This window comes from Ostrinia furnacalis, unplaced genomic scaffold, assembly GCF_004193835.3.
Source record: "Ostrinia furnacalis isolate ACB-3 unplaced genomic scaffold, ASM419383v2 OfSCF2054, whole genome shotgun sequence".
Taxonomy (NCBI): Eukaryota; Metazoa; Arthropoda; class Insecta; order Lepidoptera; family Crambidae; genus Ostrinia; species Ostrinia furnacalis.
The window spans coordinates 606,337-619,148 of record NW_021132293.1 but is presented as its reverse complement, the minus strand read 5'-3'; the positions used below and the strand labels follow the sequence as shown (position 1 = coordinate 619,148).

Sequence of the window (12,812 nt, the reverse complement as noted above, 5' to 3'; positions counted from 1 at the left end):
CCAGATTGTAAGTACCTAAATAGATCAGTTGATTGATTCATGGTCATAATAAGTTGTTATAGGTATTTAAATCTTTAGACAATCAAATGGTTATAACAAAACACGTCGTTACTTCAGCTGAGTTTTCTGTAAAGAAAGCTGACCTTTGTTCTGCTCGTTGATATTATGAATATGATCACCATACAAAATCAGGCTGATCGCTTTTTTGTTTGAATAATGAATCTTTAATCGATTCATCGACGGGGACTATCGATGATAGATAAAATAAAAGAATATGTGATAATACTGATCGTGCCTATAATTCCTCGTAAATAAACAAGGAAATTCCACAAAAAAATCTCCTCTTATTTTTGTCACTATTTGCAATGTATTCTTTTATTATTATTACCACTAAAAATGTATGTTACAAATTACTTTCAAACTTTACTACTGACTACATTTTTTCAAATTTACTTGTAACTAGGATCTAGTATCATTTATTGAATTCAATATCTGATTATAATATGTTCAATGAACCTGATCTACTCAGTCGCTCATATTCATAGATAGAGATTATTTCAGTACCTTAATTCCTTCTCTTTCTTATTGAGATCCCAGCAGCTCTACTTTCATCATAGTCCTGAAAATTACGAATGTAGGTATTTCATTTCGACTCACCATTCACACTTCGTGACATTCCAATCCCACGTCACGTAATATTAAAGACATCCAAACATTGTATTTGCCACAATCCAATTCCACGCTTTTTATGCATTGTAACATGGTTCTACAATTTAAAAAAAAGTTGGTATGCGTTTGTTGCACTTATATTGACACGCTTACAGGAAGAAAACGCGCGACACACGGCTTGCCGACACCAACTGTAGCGCGTAGGACGAGCGCGAGCGTGCGCCCGCCGCGCCCGCCGGTGACGACGCTTGACCTTATTTAATTAGTTCGTTCGTTTTTACTCTTTGAATGTAATACGGCATATTAAAATGTGTGTACTCTAATTTACTGTTGGCAACAGCTCCATTACTGGAACCCGCTCGAGCTACTCTTCCAACTCAATAATATTTACGCACATACTGTTTCAACACTTGAACTATGAGGAAAATATTTCGAAAAGAAAGCACATAGGTAAACTTCAGTGTTTTTGTTATGTATAGAAACATAAACCTTGTAGGTGATGCAAACACGATCACTCGAGCTATTTCGGTGTACAGTTCAACCACCTCGACCATCGTCGTCGATTTCTGCAACCGGGATTGTAAATCTTCCTCCCGTACAACTATGTGGGTATGGCATGCCTCGCATTCCCGCCTACACAAAGAGCTGAACTAAACTTAATTTTAATTGATTTTAGCTACCTTCTTTTGTATATGATCATAATCTTCTCTTATGTAAGTACACATTTTAAAAACAGACAGCAGAAATAGTTATACTTAAGTCGAGAACCCGTGCTCTATAATAATCGCACGTGCTGGCGGCACCAGCAGACCTTATTATTTTCTATTGAGTCTACTGAAAGTTGCACGGTGGCACGTTTGAAAGTAGGATGTCGAAATATTAAGACGCGCTTTTAACTTTAACATTGTTAAATTATTCAAACAAAGGAAATCTTGCACTTTATGCTCGTAGGTAGAGTCCCTCCTCTCTAAGCAACCAAACAATTTAGCGCTATTTTCATGAAATAATTTCCGCCAACAACACTGCCCTTACTACCTACACAAGTATGCCAAAGCTTGTGGAGTTGCGGTTTTGCTCATTTAGGATTAAGTCGGAAACTAGTGGATCAATATAATGTTACACTATAAATTGTATGCTGTTATTAGATTAGTCGCCTTCTATTAATGGCGTCACATTTGGTAGTTAAGGTGTGTTTGAGATATCGAATTACGTTTCCACGTTATAATAGTTTTCCTACATAAGAAGCCTGCCACATAATTTACAGTTGTATGTGCAAAAGTGTAAATAAATAAATAAAAATAATTTACGTATTCTTTCTCTATAAAAATTTTCAAGCTCTATCTACGCTAAACTCTGCTTACCCCATTATTTGACTGAGAACGGATATGATATCAAATTGGGGTGTTTTATGCAACTATTGAATTTAGTAAACTCTGTCTTACGCCAGCTTTTGACTAGTATAGGATTCAACGATTAGGTATTTACTATTATTTTAAGTATCATCTATTAAGAGTCCAATAAACTATATTATACTATCTATCTCAACGGGAGATCACACATTGTATTTGTAGAAACTGCCTGCCTGCCCTCAATGTGAACTGTGACAACGTGTAACTAACTTCGCGGGGGCGCTACCACTTTGGACACTAAAAAACGATGGATCCAACTTGGAGAGACCAAAAAACGTTACCCCCAGTGACTGTCATCAACAATTTAGTATCCACGAACAATGACTCGTGTGAAACGGAATATTTCTACTGCCTATTGTTTTTTGTTTAGCCATTTTAATCATCTAAATCCATAAAAAGCAAGCAATCCTAGAGAAATACTGCCATTTTCTCATAAATATGTAATTTCGCGGTCCCTTTTAATTACACTTGGAAGGGAGGAATCTAATGAGCCGTTTTTCCTTAGAGATGGGTAGTTTCTTTCGCTTTTCTACAAACTTAACCTAATTAGACTTCACCATTCTACGATTGCCTCCCTCTTGTGCATTTAGTCTTGCAATTAGCTGCATCTGTATCTAAATAAGAGTCATTAGTGTTCACTAACAAGACAAATGAAATTGTGTTTTATAATACAAACTAGCTTTGGTCGCCCGCTACGCGGGCTACAAAAGCTAGATCTGCGATGCTGGCCGCTCCGGGCTTCGCCCTACGCGGCGCTCGGCCTGCGGCCTCGCATTCGGAGCTCGGCCTTCGGCCTCGCAAAAATTACAGGGGGTGTTAACTGTCTGTCACTGTGCTCTTGTGCTTTTTTGACGCAACACAAGTAAATCTATGGCGACTGTCGGGATTTGAACCATCGCTCGGCCTTCGGCCTCGCCTTCTGTCTGTCACTGGGCTCTAGTCCTTTTTTGACGCATTAAAAATAAATCTATGGCGACTTACAGGCTTTAAACTATCGCTCGGCCTTCGGCCTCGCCTTTTTCTACGTTAGCTAAGCCCCCCTGCATACAATTTGTATGAAGAATTTAGTCCCTTTAGGAAAACGGGTGAACGCTTGGCGGCCATCTTGGATTTCCAAAATTTTGCATTTTTCCCTTAATCTGGACCATTTTCCGCGCCGAACCCCATTTTTACTTTTTTTCTATCCTCACCCAATCCCGTAAAACAATTCCTTAAAATCACCCTTGTCCCAAAACTTTGAGTTCCCCTAACTCCCAGTGTTGCCAGGTTATCGAGCTAAAAATGGTCAAATGTCATTAGTTTGACCTATTTGCAGGAGGTGTCATCCAAATTTCTGACCGAAAGTCGTTATTTCCATTTTTTACATTTTTGGACTTTTGGTCCAAAAATGTAAAAAATGGAAACACTGGTCTCAAAGTATGGCAACACTGAAAATTTTAGTTTTCCCGAACGATACTCCTTGACAAACTATACAATCGCCACAAACAACTCGACTTTCCCAAATGTTGCCAACTACCCGAAAAATGCATTTGAAAAATCAGAAATCTGAAACTTTTTACAAAATGGCCGCCCGCTCAGCCGCCATCTTGATTTTCCATGATTTTGGATTTTTCCCATAGTCTGGGTCGTATAACCGACCAAACCCCATTTTCAGATATTCCCTGCCATATCTCCTTCTGTCCGTCCTTAACTTTAAAGACACCCATGTCGAAAAAAATACTTTTCCCCGTAGCTCCCAGTGTTGCCAGGTGATCGAGATGAAAATGGTCAAATGTCATTTGCACGACCCTTTTGCAGGAGGCGTCATCCAAATTTTTGACCGGAAGTCGTTATTTCTACTTTCGACATTTTTGGACCAAATCTCCCAAAGAGTGGCAACACTGGAGAAATTTCTTCACCCAAGCGAAACCTCTCGACAGGACACACAACCGCCTCATACAACTCGACTTTCCAAAATGTTGCCAACTACTCGAAAAATGAATTCCAAAATTTCGAAATTTTCAACTTTTTACAAAATGGCCGCCCACGCCGCCGCCATCTTGATTTTTTGACATTTCGGATTTTTCCCATAATCTGGGTCGTATGTCCGACCAAACCTCAATTTTATTTTTTTTCTGCCACAATTCTTTCTGTCTGTCACTAACTTTAAAGACACCCATGTCGCAAAAAAAACTTTTCCCCATAACTTTCAGTGTTGCCAGACTTTTTTGATAAAAATGGTGAAATGTCATTCGGGTCCCCAAATGTCACCAGACTGCAAACCAAGTTTTTGGAATTTCTGGAAATTTCCATTTTCTACTATCCGGGGCCATGGTGGAAAATTTTCTTCCAAAATGGTAGTTTTTTCCGATTCATGGCAACACTCGAATAACAGACCAACAATCGCCCGGAACATTGTACCCCACTCCGGTGTCGCCATCTGCCGGAAAATTACTACGAAAGTTTGGGAATTTTTTGATCGCAACAAAATGGCCGACGGCTCAGCCGCCATCTTGTTTTTTGTTAATCTGTGAATGTATCTCTTAAGAAGACTATACAAGTCACAAATACTCAAAAGAAATTTTCAAAAACAATTGCGCATCTCGGAGTGACACCTCCCTAAAAACACCTCGAAATCGCGTTTTAATCCAAGATGGCGGCGCGGCCATTTTGTTTTTCCGTTTTTTTCTCATTTTTTTGAACACACCTTGGCAACCCTAACAAACCATCAAAAAAGAAAAAATTCAGGACCAGAGACAAAAAAGTTGATGTCTCAAAAAGTGCCGCCATTTTGTTTTTTGGTTCAAAAAATCCAGTAAAGCTGGCAGTCAAAAAATCTAGTTTAAAACAAACATAAACAATTTTACCCCTCTCCCCTCTAAATACCCTAAAAATACCCCTGATCAGTCAGTGAGTCAGTGAGTGGTAATCGAGCTTTATATAATATTATACAAATATTAAAACGTATAAATGAACATTTTATTGCTGAACATTTATGAACATTCATGATTTTTTCCTACTCCATAATAGTAAAATTATGTAATTACTTATCTTAGCAAAGCAATGTCAGTAAATATTTGTATACAGTATAAACATTTTTTACCTATTTTTTCTGTTTTAGAGTTAGCGTCACATATTCTTTTGTGATTTTTATCCATCCTATCGAAGATTTATTTCGAGTGTGTTTAATCTTGGGTAATTTTATTCCAGCGCCATGAAGATAATGCTGAGCAAGCTGCCCCGGTCGTGGATAGTGGACGACGCTAAAGACGACGGGTACACCGCGCTGCACCTGGCGGCGCTCAACAACCACGCCGAGGTGGCAGAGCTGCTAGTACGCGGTGGAGCACGACCTGACCTGCAGAATGCCAATCTGCAGACTGCACTACACCTCGCTGTGGAGCGTCAGCACACGCAAATCGTGCGCCTGCTCGTCGCACACGGGGCTGACCTCAACATCTGCGACAAGGTACCTGAGACACGCTCACAGCTCACTCTATTGACTAGCGCACTCCGACCTGGATAATGCTAACCTTACGACAGCGCTGCACCTCGCCGTGGAGCGTCAGCACACGCAGATCGTGCGCCTGCTCGTCGCACACGGGGCTGACCTCAACATCTGCGACAAGGTACCTGAGACACGCTCACAGCTCACTCTATTGACTAGCGCACTCCGACCTGGATAATGCTAACCTTACGACAGCGCTGCACCTCGCCGTGGAGCGTCAGCACACGCAGATCGTGCGCCTGCTCGTCGCACACGGGGCTGACCTCAACATCTGCGACAAGGTACCTGAGACACGCTCACAGCTCACTCTATTGACTAGCGCACTCCGACCTGGATAATGCTAACCTTACGACAGCGCTGCACCTCGCCGTGGAGCGTCAGCACACGCAGATCGTGCGCCTGCTCGTCGCACACGGGGCTGACCTCAACATCTGCGACAAGGTACCTGAGACACGCTCACAGCTCACTCTATTGACTAGCGCACTCCGACCTGGATAATGCTAACCTTACGACAGCGCTGCACCTCGCCGTGGAGCGTCAGCACACGCAGATCGTGCGCCTGCTCGTCGCACACGGGGCTGACCTCAACATCTGCGACAAGGTACCTGAGACACGCTCACAGCTCACTCTATTGACTAGCGCACTCCGACCTGGATAATGCTAACCTTACGACAGCGCTGCACCTCGCCGTGGAGCGCCAGCACACGCAGATCGTGCGCCTGCTCATCGCACACGGAGCCGACTTCAACATCTGCGACAAGGTACGTAAAACACGCCCAGTAGCTAACTCTAATATTGATGAACGGGCTCCAACCTGCAAAACGCCAACCTGCAGATTGCGCTGCAACTTGCCGCAGGGCTAAAGCATATCAACTGCTTGCTACAACCACGGAGCAACAGAAAAAGGAGACTGTAAGTAGGTACTGTATGATAGATTGGGTAGACCTCAACATTTATAGCACTCTCAACCCTAGAGCGGATGCTTATGCAGATTACGTGAAACTGACATTAACTTCAGTTAATTGAAACTTACTACAGACGAATAAGTTTTAAAATAAGCAGAGTATCAATCAGTAAGACGACATAATAGAAACTGCAAGTATATTCTGGAACCGCCGACGGTATGCACAATCAAATAGAATCAACATCTAACATCCTTCTAGAGAGTGGTATTAACTCGAGACCGATGTTAGCGCATCGTTGACGAGTCTTTCTAAAAATACAAATAGAACAGTTGCAGACTTGAAGATTTATATCGGGAGCAACATACCACGTGGCGGATACAACGACCAGCTCCTTGATTCTCCAAGATTATTTTTCGAAATACATATACAGAATTTAACGTATGTGCAATCTAAAAATATAAAACGTGTTACTACAACAGTACATAGTATTATTCTGTGCTATGACATATCCGCCTAATAAATTCTTAACTTTAAGATCATGGATTCTCTTCGGCTTATATTAAGAAATTAGTAATTAGTTAATTTATTTTATCCTAAAATTTATTATGAAGGCAGAATAATGAAATACCTATAGGGGTTGTTAAAATACCTAGTGTTTACTATTCTATACAGTTATATCATCAAAGTATTAAATAACATGAGATGGAACATTGAAACACATGATGATTCTTGTAATATGGTATGATAGCGGAATGCGTCCAGACAGCTTACATTTACATACATGGCACTATGTGGTTGCAGCATGTCACATGTAGTTTATAGCCTACTGATCGATGTGATTTGTGGCGCCTGGAGGTTAAATTGGCCAGACAACACGATTGTTAACCGTATATTAGCGTCTAATAAACATGATTGCTGATTAAACGTGACGTCTACAAAGCGGTGTGATTCGGTGCGTGCTGACGCTTTGTGAAAGGCATTAAATTAAAATGTGTACTAATACGATTGATTGTTCTTAAAAATTTAATAAGTACCTACTGATCAAAGTATCGACTGTACTGCAGAGTTGCTCTATCAGATATGATTGTTCTAGTAAGCAATAAAGCAAGCACCCAACCATGAAGGTTGTCAAGTGAAGAATGAAACACATTACCGTAGTTCAGAAAAAGGAAGGTTAAATATTACTACGACTTAGGAATAGGTTATTCCTCTCGAATCAGTGCAGTATTGTTTCATACTATGCAGTAATTTAACTGTAGATTGAAGAACATAATGATTAAACTTGTTCAATTTATCGATGGGAGAATTTAAATGTAAAACTCGTTCCAGGACGGCGACACCCCCTTGCACGAGGCGCTACGCCACCACACTCTACAGCAGCTGAGGCGGTTACAAGACGCTCGCGACACGGCGCTGCTCACTGGCCTCGCGCACACGCACGACAAGAAGTCCTCGGCTTCCATCGCGTGCTTCCTCGCAGCACACGGGGCTGACCTCACCGTTAAGAACAAGAAAGGTATCGTGTATGACTCTGGGCCTAGTGAACCTTCACTGGTTCAAAATCATTAGCGACCAACACTAAAATGCCCACTCTCTTTGGGAACAAACACGGCGCTGCTGACCGGGCTCGTGCACACGCACGACAAGAAGTCCTCGGCTTGCATCGCGTGCTTCCTCGCAGCACACGGTGCTGACCTCACCGTTAAGAACAAGAAAGGTATCAAAATATGACGCTGGCACTAGTCAACCTTCACTACTTCGATATCATTGGCGCCCAAACAAAAAACACGCATCCTTTGTGGGATCGTACACAGCGCTGCTGACTGGATTCACGCTCACGCACGGCAAGAAGTCCTCGGCTTCCATCGCGTGCTTCCTCGCAGCACACGGGGCTGACCTCACCGTTAAGAACAAGAAAGGTATCGTGTATGACTCTGGGCCTAGTGAACCTTCACTGGTTCAAAATCATTAGCGACCAACACTAAAATGCCCACTCTCTTTGGGAACAAACACGGCGCTGCTGACCGGGCTCGTGCACACGCACGACAAGAAGTCCTCGGCTTGCATCGCGTGCTTCCTCGCAGCACACGGTGCTGACCTCACCGTTAAGAAAAAGAAAGGTTATCGTATATGACTCTGGGCCTACACGGCGTTGCTGACTGGGCTCGCACGCGCATGACAAGAAGTGCTCCGCCTCTAGGAGTAGACCTAACCGTTAAGAACAAGAAACGTATCTTGATCCTACTCAATCTGCATGCGAAAACATTAATTGGTGTAAAGCTTTATATCAGACTAGCTTTTTTAGTATGTCACAGATCGTCATAAATTATAACCTATATGTTAATCTGGGTTATAAACAGTAATACTGTAAAGTTTCAACAAAATCCGTTCAGTAGTTTTTGCGTGAAAGAGTAACAAACATCCAGACATCCAGACATCCAAACATCCAGACATCATGACATCCAAACTTTCGCATTTATAATATTAGTAGGATAGTAGGATAGTTAATAGGTTAAATAACACTGTTTGTTTTCCAAACAAAGTAAAATAAATAAATAAACCTTCACCTGGTTTACCAGAGACAAGCACCAGAGTTACCCCGTTTGGGATAGAACTATACAAAAATAACAATGTTACCTAACTACATTTATTCAGCTATCAAATACTGGATAAAATCAGGCAACCTATTATTCATAGGTACTAGCTTTTTGAAAGGGTTTGAAGTTTATAAGTGTGTTGTTCATTAATTTTTTCGCAGGTCAAACGCCTCTCGACCTGTGCCCGGACCCGAACCTGTGCAAGACGCTGACGACGTGCCGCAAGGAGGGCGCCACCGCCACCTGCGACGCCACGCCCGACAGCGAGCAGAACTCGCTCAGCATAGCCAGCGGCAGCGGAACTGCTACTGCAGGTATATTTAGCGACAGGAGCTTAAGATTACTGACCATACTCTACTATAGTTTCAAAATAATGAAATGTCCTATCCATGACATTGACAGCGGGGCGCCACCGTCAATACCGGATCGCTGGTTCCGATTTTTGCCATGTTGGAAACCATATACACTCGACGTCAAATAAATCGCACCTCCCGCGACAAGCACTTTCAAACGTATGCATCCCCACTTCCCACCAATATTGGTACCATTTGAAAGCCTAGTTCTAAACTTCATTTCATTAAAAGAAAGGTTTTTACCCCAAAAATGGGTCTTTAGAAGGATCCAGAGTCACTTCTTCAAAAATTAGGTAGTTACGCTTGAGCCAACTTTTAATGGCTATATAACTGTTAAGTTGAGATTAATCTCTATCTATCTTTTAAAGAGGACACGTGAGATCATTATTTGGTTTTAAAATCATAAAAATTGGTCTAATTGATCCCAGAGGTGAGCCAGTGAGGTCTTTTTTCAAGTCACATTTATGGTATATATTAATCATTTATTAAGAAATTAAATGTGTTTTTCTATAAGGATATTTATTGGGCTTTCAAATAACACCAATATTGTTGGGGCATCATTATTGTGTCAGAAGAAAATCTTTAAAGTTTGCGTCGCGGAAGGTGCGATTTATTTGATGTTGAGTATAGTTGAACGATGGTAGTACCCCCCTGTCATTGAGTTTGGTGAGACAGTTCAGCGTGGGTCATCTATACCCTACACTAGCAGTGTCAAAGACAGTGGTGCCAACTGGTGCGCGTGACAGTGACCTTACTCTACAGTGGCGCCAACAGGTAAGCAATAAAACGGTAGCCTTCATTGAAATAATGACGTGGTAATGTTTTTCTGGGTGGACTCAATGGCATCTTTTGTCGAGTATGCAGGTAGTAAGTAAAACAACCGGTACGAACAAAGGCTGGTTTATTAATAAGTCAAGGATAGCAAAAGTGTTACATTAAAATATATCCACACCACTTCAGAAAGTGTTGAACACTCGGCAGAGTTACGAATAAGAAAAAAATCCTATCTCAAAAACTTCGTTGAGGGTTTCGTTGAAGCCATTTATTTGTTTAGTCAGATAAACACTCGTGGTTTCGTGGTTTCCCCTTTTTACATAAAACACGGTGCTGTTACCATCTGCTTATAGATGGAATAACTAAACAATATTAAAATTTCAGCCACAGGACGTCCACTGCTGAACATAGGCCTCCCCCAATGACTTCCACATCGCACGGTTGGTAGCGGCCTGCATCCAGCGCCTTCCCGCTTTAAACCTTTATCTGGTCGTCGGTCCACCTTGTGGGTGGACGTCCCACGCTGCGTTTTCCGGTGGTTATGTCTTAGCGATTAGAGTCGCTTAAATTATTTATTAAATTATTAAACAACTTGAAATGTGTGTTTGTGTGTTCAGCAGCGGTGGAGATCAGTGTCCCGGAGGCGGCGGGCGGCGACCCGATGGCGGACGAGTGCCTGGTGTGCTCGGACGCCAAGCGCGACACGCTGTTCCGGCCCTGCGGACACATCTGCTGCTGCGCCGTCTGCGCCGCCAGGGTCAGTACCACTGTTATGGAGACTCGGACCAGATTCTGAATCATCCTTAAGATTTGACATTATACTTAAATAATTAACACAAACCACTCTATTCCAGTCAGAACTGACACCTGCTACCCTGTCCTTGGTGGCTTTAAAACTCTTTGACAGTTTAATGACAGCGACTGCTTTTAGTGAGCTGTAACACTGGCGGATTGCAAGCTTTTTCAAAGCCGCGACGTTTTCGCCGCGCACACGCGACCGTGGCCACTCCGCTTTGAAATCCCTTAAGCTTGTTGGCTCCCCTCTTGAGTTCCTTCCTTTCTGTTCATTGAGTAGAAGAAGACGACTTTTGCTATTTTTGGCACTAAAGAATTAAAAGCCCTTGGATAATATGATTTTAATCTATATTTTTCAGTTCATAGCCCCATCACTCCAACTTTCGGTTGTTGTTACACATGGATAGTTTAGTTTTACTTTTGGACTCCACCTGGTTCCAGGTGAAGAAGTGCCTGATCTGCCGCGCGTGCGTGACATCGCGCTCGCTAGTGGGCGAGTGCGTGGTGTGCTCGGAGGCGCCGGCCACGGTGGTGTTCCGGCCGTGCGGCGACGTGGCCGCCTGCCGCGCCTGCGCGCCGCTCATGCGCAAGTGCGTCGAGTGCCGCACGCCGCTGCAGCCGCCCGCGCTAGTCGCAGCCGTCCCTGGGCCAGCTGCGCCCGTTGTACCTGCCGCCGCCGCCTCGATACAGCCCGCTAAATTGGATGGTACGTTTAAGTACTTAATGAGTGCTGTGACGACGCCGCGCGCCGCTCATGCGCAAGTGCGTCGAGTGCCGCACGCCGCTGCAGCCGCCTGCTCCTGTTGCTACTGCTCCCGGTCCAGCCGCGCCCGTTGTACCTGCCGCCGCCGCCTCGATACAGCCCGCTAAGTTGGACGGTATGTATCTACATGCAGCGCCGCTCATGCGCAAGTGCGTCGAGTGCCGCACGCCGCTGCAGCCGCCCGCGCCCGTCGCAGCCGTCCCTGGGCCAGCTGCGCCCGTTGTACCCGCCGCCGCCGCCTCGATACAGCCCGCTAAATTGGATGGTACGTTTATGTACTTAATGAGTGCTGTGACGACGCCGCGCGCCGCTCATGCGCAAGTGCGTCGAGTGCCGCACGCCNTGTTTATTATTATTGTATATTATATCTATGAATTTAATTATGTACTTTATTTATTTATCTATGTTATTTAATAGACTTAACATTCCGCCCACCAAAGACTAGTCTTTACAATCCGCCCACCATGAGAATAGTAAGTTACAAATGACAAAATTTTAACATTTTAAATAGGCTCATGGTAAACATCTAAAATGAATTGAAAACATTAGCAACATTTTAAAATTTTTTAACAATACATTTTTCTTTGGCTACGGAATAAGTATGGACAAAGTAACACAATAAAATCGACATTCTAAGTAGTATCATCTAATTCTAAATAGATTTAATNCCGCCGCCACCTCGATACAGCCGGCTAAATTGGATGGTACGTATTATGTACTTAATGAGTGCTGTGACGGCGCCACATGCCGCTCATGCGCAAGTGCGTCGAGTGCCGCACGCCACTGCAGCGGCCTGCTCCTGTTGCTACTGCTCCCGGTCCAGCTGCCCCAGTTGTACCTGCCGCCGCCACCTCGATACAGCCCGCTAAACTGGATGGTACGTATGAGTACGCCAGTGCGATGAGCGCCGCACGCCGCTGCAGCAGCTACCGGCGCCTGTTACCCCCGCCCCCGCGCCTACTATCGCTGCTGCTGCCTCCTCGATGCAGTCCGCCAAACTGGATGGTACGTACGAGTGCCACTGTCCCCGACCCAGCTGCGCTAATGCCGCTGCTGCTGC

The 12,812-nt window shown here is 43.7% G+C and overlaps 1 protein-coding gene across 6 annotated transcripts in view; it reads left to right on the top strand.

Moving 5' to 3' along the window:
- Nucleotides 1-12,812, top strand: part of mib1 (E3 ubiquitin-protein ligase mind bomb 1) — a 146,538-nt gene that overhangs the window by 129,855 nt on the left and 3,871 nt on the right. For 2 of the 6 annotated variants that reach the window (XM_028307028.1, XM_028307027.1), the window contains 6 exons: nucleotides 5,268-5,526; nucleotides 7,800-7,986; nucleotides 9,229-9,381; nucleotides 10,812-10,951; nucleotides 11,431-11,579; nucleotides 11,902-12,017. In XM_028307028.1, the coding sequence (XP_028162829.1) occupies nucleotides 5,268-5,526; nucleotides 7,800-7,986; nucleotides 9,229-9,381; nucleotides 10,812-10,951; nucleotides 11,431-11,579; nucleotides 11,902-12,017 (1,004 nt within the window). Of the gene's footprint in view, nucleotides 1-5,267; nucleotides 5,527-7,799; nucleotides 7,987-9,228; nucleotides 9,382-10,811; nucleotides 10,952-11,430; nucleotides 11,696-11,751; nucleotides 11,868-11,901; nucleotides 12,018-12,812 lie in introns of all 6 variants that reach the window. The other 4 variants (XM_028307031.1, XM_028307029.1, XM_028307033.1 and 1 more) reach the window with 4 other exon arrangements.